Source organism: Arachis hypogaea, chromosome 13 (genome assembly GCF_003086295.3).
Source record: "Arachis hypogaea cultivar Tifrunner chromosome 13, arahy.Tifrunner.gnm2.J5K5, whole genome shotgun sequence".
Lineage (NCBI taxonomy): Eukaryota > Viridiplantae > Streptophyta > Magnoliopsida > Fabales > Fabaceae > Arachis > Arachis hypogaea.
Genome location: NC_092048.1, coordinates 69,706,770 through 69,716,127, shown reverse-complemented (window position 1 = coordinate 69,716,127; position 9,358 = coordinate 69,706,770). Strand labels below are relative to the sequence as shown.

General features: G+C 42.7%; 1 protein-coding gene across 1 annotated transcript; it reads left to right on the top strand.

The window, feature by feature from the left end:
* The first annotated feature begins 739 nt into the window (after positions 1 to 739).
* LOC112734927 (uncharacterized) lies at positions 740 to 1,945 on the top strand. The gene has a single exon (XM_025784452.1). The coding sequence runs from the start codon at positions 740 to 742 to the stop codon at positions 1,943 to 1,945; it is 1,206 nt and encodes a 401-aa protein (XP_025640237.1).
* The last annotated feature ends 7,413 nt before the right edge of the window (positions 1,946 to 9,358 follow it).

Here is a 9,358-nt window from a genome sequence, read left to right as displayed (position 1 = left end):
TGGACGCCAGCCGACATGCCAGGGATAGACCCCATCTCATGTCACATCGCTTGGCTGTTAAGGTGGAGGCCAGACTGGTGGCTCAAAGAAGAAGGAAAATGTCACAAGAGCGAGCAGAGGAGGTGGCCAGGTAGACGGCTAGCCTCCTCGAAGTAGGATTTATTCGAGAACTTGACTACTCGACCTGGCTGTCAAATGTAGTTCTAGTGAAAAAGCACAATGGAAAATGGAGGATGTGTGTGGATTATTCTGACCTCAACAAAGCATGCCCCAAGGACTGCTACCCCTACCCAATATTGATGCGCTCGTCGACGCGGCAGTGGGATACCGGTATCTGAGCTTTATGGATGCTTATTCTGGCTATAATCAAATTCCGATGCACTGGCCAGACGAAGAGAAAACAGCGTTCATAATACCGGGAGGAATATACTGCTACAAGGTAATGCCGTTTGGCCTGAAGAACGCCGGGGCCACGTACTAAAGGTTAATGAACAAGATATTCAGCGACCTCATAGACAAAACAGTCGAAGTGTATGTGGATGATATCCTTGCAAAGACCACCCGACCTGAAGACCTATTAAGCGACCTAGAAAATGTGTTTGCCTCCCTCCGACAACACGGCATGAGGCTCAACCCACTCAAATGCGTCTTTGCCATGGAAGCAGGAAAGTTCCTAAGGTACATGATAACCCAAAGGGGGGTCGAGGCCAACCCAGAAAAGTGCCAAGCAATACTCTAAATGAAGAGTCCTGGCTGTGTCAAGGATGTCCAGAGGCTGTCAGGAAGGCTTACCGCACTATCCCGTTTCCTCGGGGCGTCGGCTACGAAGGCCCTGCCATTCTTTAACCTGATGAGAAAGGGGATAGCATTTGAATGGATCCCAGCGTGCGAAGAAGTATTCAATCATTTCAAAGAGATTCTTGCAGCACCACCTGTACTCGGAAAGCCCAAGGTCAGAGAGCCGCTCTACCTATATTTGGCCATAACAGAGGAAGCGATGGCGGCGGTCTTAGTGCGGGAGGAAGGGAAGATTCAACAGCCGGTATACTTCGTGAGTAGAGCACTACAAGGAGCAGAACTGAGATACAGCAAATTAGAGAAGCTGGCACTGGCACTCCTAACCTCTTCCCGCAGACTACGACAATACTTCCAAGGTCACCAAGTGGTCGTGAGAACGGACCAAGGGATCCGCCAGGTGCTCCAAAAACCCGACTTAGCAGGAAGAATGATGACTTGGGCCATCGAGCTATCTCAGTATGATTTGCGATATGAGCTCCGACATGTGATTAAGGCGCAAGCAATGGCAGACTTCTTGGTAGAAGTAACGGGGGACCCAACCGAGGAAACGGGCATACGGTGGAGGCCCCATGTGGACGGATCCTCCAACCAAACATCCGGAGGTGCTGGGATCATCTTGGAAAGCCCTGCTGGGGTCATATACGAACAATCAATCAAGTTTGAGTTTCCCATATCGAACGACCAAGCAGAGTATGAGGCCCTCTTAGGCGGCTTAATCCTAGCTTACGAAGTCGGGGCTACGAGGCTGAGAGTGTGCAGTGACTCACAGGTCGTCACCTCGCAAGTGAATGGAAGCTACCAAGCCAGAGACTCGCTGTTGCAGAATTACTTGGAGAAGGTCAAAGAGTTGAGCAAACAATTCGAGGAGGTCACGATCCAGCACATTCCGAGGGAAAGGAACACACGGGCAGACCTCCTATCCAAGCTAGCAAGCACGAAACCGGGAGTCGGCAACCGGTCTCTCATTCAAAGCATGATAAAAGAACCAGGAGTTGCCCTTCAACTGATTTCCTGGATGGACCCCATCACTGATTTCCTAGAAAACGGCAAACTCCCTGACGACGAGAAGGCAGCTAAAGCGTTGAGAAGGGAGGCGGCCAAATATGCGATCATACAAGGTCAACTATTTAAAAAGGGACTCAGCTAGCCCTTATTGAAGTGCCTGCATCCCGACCAAACGGACTATGTACTCAGAGAGGTCCACGAGGGGTGCTGTGGTCACCACATCGGGGCAAAGTGGTGCACGAATTGTAAATCACACTTTTTACAACTCGTACCACTAACCAGCAAGTGCACTGGGTCGTCCAAGTAATACCTTACGTGAGTGAGGGTCGATCCCACGGAGATTGTTGGCTTAAAGCAATCTATGGTTATCTTGTAACTCTTAGTCAGGAAAACAATAAAATAATTCACTTATCAAATTTGATTGCAAGGAATAAAAGGGCAGAACACAAATTATACTTGTATGCACTGATGGAGAGTATGTTGGAGTTTTGGAGATGCTTTGTCTTCTGAAATTCTACTTTCCTCTATTTTCTGATTCACGCATGCACGTCCTCCTATGGCAAGCTGTGTGTTGGGGGATCACCGTTGTCAATGGCTACCATCCATCCTTCCAGTGAAAATGGTCTAGGTGCGCTGTCACCGCACGGCTAATCATCTGCAGGTTCTCAGTCGTACCGGAATAGGATTTACTATCCTTTTGCGTCTGTCACTACGCCCAGCACTCGCGAGTTTGAAGCTCGTCACAGTCATTCAATCCCTGAATCCTACTCGGAATACCACAGACAAGGTTTAGACTTTCCGGATTCTCTTGAATGCTGCCGTCAATCTAGCTTATACCACGAAGATTCCGATTAAGAGATCTAAGAGATATTCATTCATTCTATGGTGGAACGTAAGTGGTTGTCAGGCACGCGTTCATGGAGGAATGATGATGATTGTCACGTTCATCACATTCATATTGAAGTTCGAATGGATATCTTAGATAGGAACACGCATGTTTGAATGGAAAACAAAAATACTTGCATTAATTCATCGAGACACAGCAGAGCTCCTCACCCCCAACAATGGAGTTTAGAGATTCATGCCGTCAAAAGGTACAAAGTTCAGATCCAAAATGTCATGAGATCCAAAACAAGTCTCTAAAAGTTCTTTAAATACTAGACTAGTAAACTAGGTTTACAGAAAATGAGTAAACTGAGATGGATGGTGCAGAAATCCACTTCTGGGGCCCACTTGGTGTGTGCTGGAGCTGAGACTTAAGCTAATTACGTGCATAGGGCTGTTTTGGGCATTCAACGCCAGCTTTGGATCCTTTTCTGGCGTTGAACTCTAACTTGTAACTTGTTTCTGGCGCTGGACGCCAGACAGCAGCATGGAACTGGTATTGAACGCCAGTTTACGTCATCTATCCTTGAGCAAAGTATGGACTATTATATATTGCTAAAAAGCCCTGGATGTCTACTTTTCAATGCAATTAAAAGCGCACCATTTGGAGTTCTGTAGCTCCAGAAAATCCACTTTGAGTGCAGGGAGGTCAGAATCCAACAACATCAGCAGTTCTTTTTCAGCCTGAATCAGATTTTTGCTCAGCTCCCTCAATTTCAGCCAAAAAATACCTGAAATCACAGAAAAACACACAAACTCATAGTAAAGTCCAGAAATATGAATTTTGCCTAAAAACTACTGAAAATAAACTAAAAACTAACTAAAACACACTAAAAACTATATGAAATTAACCCCAAAAAGCGTATAAAATATCCGCTTATCACAACACCAAACTTAAACTGTTGCTTGTCCTCAAGCAACTAGATAAATAAAATAGAATACAAATAATTTTAAGAAGCAACAATATCTTAGAGTTTTTGGAGTGAAGCTCAGATTCTAATTAGATGAGCGGGACTAGTAGCTTTTTGCTTCTGAACAGTTTTGGCACCTCACTTTATCCATTGAAGCTCAGAGTGATTGGCATCTATAGGAACTCAGAATTCAGATAGTGATGTTTATTCTCCTAGTTCAGTATGTTGATTCTTGAACACAGCTACTTTATGAGTCTTGGCCGTGGCCCTAAGCACTTTGTTTTCCAGTATTACCACCGGATACATAAATGCCACAGACACATAATTGGGTGAACCTTTTCAGATTGTGACTCAGCTTTGCTAAAGTCCCCAATTAGAGGTGTCCAGGGTTCTTAAGCACACTCTTCTTTTTGCTTTGGACTTTGACTTTAACCGCTCAGTCTCAAGTTTTCACTTGACACCTTCATGCCACAAGCACATGGTTAGGGACAACTTGGTTTAGCCGCTTAGGCCAGGATTTTATTCCTTTAGGCCCTCCTATCCACTGATGCTCAATGCCTTGGGATCCTTTTTATTTACCCTTGCCTTTTGGTTTTAAGGGTTATTGGCTTTTTCTGCTTGCTCTCTTTTTTTTCTTTTTTTTTCTGCAAGCTTTGTTCTTTGCTGCTTTTTCTTGCTTCAAGAATCATTTTTATGATTTTTCAGATTATCAATAACATGTCTCATGTTCATCATTCTTTCAAGAGCCAACATATTTAACAGTCTTAAACATCAAATTCAAAAGACATATGCACTGTTCAAGCATTCATTCAGAAGACAGAAAGCATTGCCACCACATATAAATAATTAGAATTTACCTTATTAAAAACTCGAAAAAATATTGCCTCTTATTCTAAAGAAATTTTTCTATTTTATTCATGTTTAATGATGACGATAAAATTAAATTATAGCTTAATTGGGGGATAAAATCAAAAATATAGATACTAATTACTACTATATGACTCCTAAGGTAAAACTAATAAAAACAGTTATCACAGAGTTAAGGCTAAGATTGGAATTTAACAACCTTTGTTCTGGGAAGTGGATGTTCCTCTAATCTGCGGGGTGCTTGGTCCTTCAAGAGATAATTTCTGGCGCTTTAATTCCCTTAAATCACGCCCTTGCTCCTCCTGTTCTTTAAACAAATAGCAAAGAATGCTACTTTTTTCCTTCTGTTCTTTCTGTATTTGTTCCATAGCTTCTTGCATCTTGGTAATAGATGTTTCAAGATACTCCCAGTATTCAGATTAAGGGATTTCTGGGAGAATTTTCTGTGTTCTCTTCTTGATGGGGTCATCCTGTGCTTGTTGTTTTTCCATTGATGCTTTGGTGATTGGCCGCTCAACTGAGATATACTCAGTTATTCCCATCCTTACTCCAGCGTCCTTGCAGAGCATAGAAATCAAGCTTGGATAAGCCAACCTGGCATCTTTAGAATTTTTGTTTGCAATTTTGTAGAATTCAGTTGAAATCAGTTGATGAACTTCCACTTCTTTTCCCATCATGATGCAATGGATCATCACTGCTCTTCTAATAGTGACTTCAGAGCGGTTGCTAGTGTGCAGCAGAGAATGCCCAATGAAGTCCAGCCATCCTCTGGCGATTGGTTTGAGATCTTCTCTTTTGAGTTGAATTGGGACACCCTTCGTGCTGGTGGTCCACCTGGCTCCAGGGATACATATATCCTCTAGAATCTTATCCAGGCCCTTGTCTTTTCTCATCATTCTCCTATTGAAGGAGTCTGGATCATCTTTCAGCTGAGGCAGCTTTAAGATCTCCCTGATCTTGTCAGGGTGGGTATGAACAATCTTTCCTCTGACCAAGGTCCGATAGTCATAGATAGCAGATCCAGATAGTCTTTGCCTGTCTGTATGCCACATATTAGCATAGAACTCCTGGACCATATTCCTTCCCACTTTCGTTTAAGGATTAGCTAGGATCTCCCAGTTCCTGATTCAAATTTGCTCCTGGATCTCCGGATATTCGTCTTCTTTCAGATCGAATCTAACTTCCGGGATCACTGATCTTAGACCCATTATTTTGTAATAATGGTCTGAATGTTCTTTAGTTAAGAACTTCCCTTGATTCCAAAGTGGTTTTGGAACGCTTTCTTTCTTGTCTCTTGGAGTGGGTTATTTTCCTTTAGGAGCCATGATCTTAGTGATCACGGATAAGCACACCAAACTTAGAGGTTTGCTTGTCCTCAAGCAAAAAGAAAAGAAAGGAGAGGGAGAGAAGGAGAGCTAGGTGCAATGGTAGATGGGAGGGGAGGGAGGCCGAACCCATATTTAAAGGGAGAGGGGGTGGGTTTTCGAAAATAGGGAGGAAGATAAGATAGAAGATATGATTTTTAAGAAAATTTTAAGTATGATAAGAAAAGATATAATTTAAAATTGAAGAGATATGAAAGATATTTGAAAAAGATAGATTTGGATTTTTGAAAAAGATAGTATGGAGATTTGAGAAAGATATTGATTAGTTGAAAAGATTTTTGAATAAAAAGAGATAGATTTGTTTTGAAAATTTTGAAAAAGAGTTGAATTGGATTGAAAAAAGGATTTGTGCTTATGGATTAAGATACATTTGATATTTTTAAAATAGGGTTTTTAGAAATTAGGGATTTTAGAAATCAGGGTTCTTAACATGTTTATGCAAGAAATCATGAATTGAAACATGAAAATTAAATTTAGAATGAAAAATATGAAGTAAAAACGAATTCACCTCCTCCCCACCATCCTGGCGTTTGAATGCCCAAACGCTGCATGTTTTGGGCATTCAACGCCCAAATGCTGCCTCTCCTGGGCGTTCAACGCCCAGCAGTTGCTTCTTTCTGGCGTTGAACGCCAGGAACTCCTTTGTCACTGGGCGTTTTTCTGAACACCCAGGATGCTGTAAATCTGGCGTTAAAGGCCCAGAAGGAGCTTCCTTCTGGCGTTCAACGCCCAGAAGATGCTTCTTTCTGGCGTTTAACGCCCATATGGCTATCCTTACTGGCGTTTTCTTGCCAGTGAGCTCTTTTTCTCTGTTTTGTGTGCAGAATCCTTCTGTAACCCTGTGAACTTATACAATTGACTCTTTACCTTAGTATCAGTGAACTTTATATAAACAAATAAAATCAAGAATAGGGCAAAATGCTTAGAGGAAGTGATGCCCCATGGCTGGGTTGCCTCCCAGCAAGCGCTTCTTTATTGTCTTTAGCTGGACCTTGCTGAGCTTTTAATCTAGCTTCAGCCTTGAGCACTCTTGCTCAACATTGCCTTCAAGATAGTGCTTGATTCTCTGTCCATTAACAATGAACTTTTTATCAGAATCAATATCTTGAAGCTCCACATAACCATATGGTGATACACTTGTAATCACATATGGTCCCCTCCACTGGGACTTCAGTTTTCCGGGGAATAGCCTGAGCCTAGAGTTAAACAACAGGACCTTTTGTCCTGGTTTAAAGATTCTAGATGACAGCTTTCTGTCATGCCACTTTTTTTATTTTTCTTTATAAAGCTTGGCATTTTCGAAAGCAGTGAATCTGAATTCCTCTAGCTCATTTAGCTGGAGCAATCTTTTTTCTCCAGCTAATTTGGCATCAAAGTTTAGGAATCTGGTTGCCCAGTAGGCTTTATGTTCCAGTTCCACGGGCAGGTGACATGCCTTACCATACACAAGTTGGTATGGAGAGGTCCCTATAGGAGTCTTGAATGCTGTTCTGTATGCCCACAGAGCATCATCCAAGCTTCTTGCCCAATCCTTTCTACGGGTACTTACAATCCGTTCTAGGATTCTTTTAGCTCTCTGTTAGAGACTTCAGCTTGCCCATTAGTCTGTGGATGATATGGAGTCGCCACCTTGTGGCGAATCCCATACCGGACCATGGCAGAGTAAAGCTGTTTGTTGTAGAAGTGAGTGCCCCCATCACTGATTAGTACTCTAGGGACCCCAAACCTGCTGAAGATATATTTCTGAAGGAACTTCAACACTGTTTTAGTATCATTGGTGGGTGTCGCAACGGCCTCTAACCATTTTGATACGTAGTCAACTACCACCAGAATGTAAGTGTTTGAGTATGATGGTGGGAAAGGTCCCATGAAGTCAATTCCCCATACGTCGAACAACTCAATCTCCAAGATTCCTTGTTGAGGCATGGCGTAACCATGGGGCAGATTACCAGCTCTTTGGCAACTGTCACAGTTACGTACAAACTCTCGGGAATCTCTATAGAGTGTGGGCCAATAGAAACCACATTGGAGGACCTTGGTGGCTGTTCGCTCACCTCCGAAATGGCCTCCATATTGTGATCCATGGTAATGCCATAGGATCCTCTTGCTTCTTCTCTAGGCACACATCTCCGGATTATTCCGTCTGCACATCTCTTAAAGAGATAGGGTTCATCCCACAAGTAGTACTTTGCATCAGTAATTAGTTTTTTCTTTTGTTGCCTGTTGTACTTTTTAGGTATGAACCTTGCAGCTTTATAGTTTGCAATGTCTGCAAACCATGGTGCTTCCTGAATGGCAAATAAATGCTCATCCAGAAAGGTCTCAGAGATCTCAAGAGAGGGGAGGGACGTCCCTTCTACTGGCTCTATCCGGGACAGATGATCAGCCACTTGGTTTTTTGTCCCTTTTCTGTCTCTTATTTCTATATCAAACTCTTGCAGAAGCAACACCCATCTTATGAGCCTGGGTTTTGAATCCTGATTTGTGAGTAGATATTTAAGAGCAGCATGGTCAATATACACAATCACCTTTGATCCTACTAAGTATGATCTAAACTTGTCAATGGCATAAACCACTGCAAGCAATTCTTTTTCTGTGGTTGTGTAATTTTTCTGGGCATCATTTAAAACGCGGCTAGCATAATAAATGACATGCAGAAGCTTGTCATGCCTCTGTCCCAGTACTGCACCAATGGCGTGATCACTGGCATCACACATTAGCTCAAATGGTAACGTCCAGTCTGGTGCAGAAATAACTGGTGCTGTAACCAGCTTGGCTTTCAGCGTTTCAAACGCCTGCACACACTCTGTGTCAAACACAAATGGCGTGTCAGCAGCTAGCAGATTGCTTAGAGGTTTTGCGATTTTTGAAAAATCCTTTATAAACCTCCTATAGAATCCTGCATGCCCTAGAAAGCTTCTGATTGCCTTAACATTGGCAGGTGGTGGTAATTTTTTCAATCACCTCTATTTTTGCTTGATCCACCTCTATTCCCTTGTTTGAAATTTTATGCCCAAGGACAATCCCTTCAGTCACCATAAAGTGACATTTTTCCCAGTTTAAAACCAGGTTGGTCTCTTGGCATCTTTTCAGAACTAGTTTCAGGTGATCAAGACAGGAGCTGAATGAGTCTCCATATACTAAGAAGTCATCCATGAAGACTTCCAGAAATTTTTCCACCATATCAGAGAAAATAGAGAGCATGCATCTCTGGAAGGTTGCAGGTGCATTACACAGCCCAAATGGCATCCTTCTATAAGCAAACACTCCAGATGGATATGTGAATGCTGTTTTCTCTTGATCCTGGGGATTTACTGCAATCTGGTTATAGCCTGAGTAGCCATCCAAAAAGCAGTAATAATCATGACCTGCCAGTCTTTCTAGCATCTGGTCTATGAACGGTAAAGAAAAATGATCCTTTCTGGTGGCTGTATTGAGCCTTCTGTAGTCAATACACATGCGCCACCCTGTAACTGTTCTTGTAGGAACCAGTTCATTCTTTTTATT

Bases quoted from the DNA above. Each gene is read 5' to 3' on its own strand.
- LOC112734927 (XM_025784452.1), top strand. From the start codon at position 740: ATGAAGAGTCCTGGCTGTGTCAAGGATGTCCAGAGGCTGTCAGGAAGG.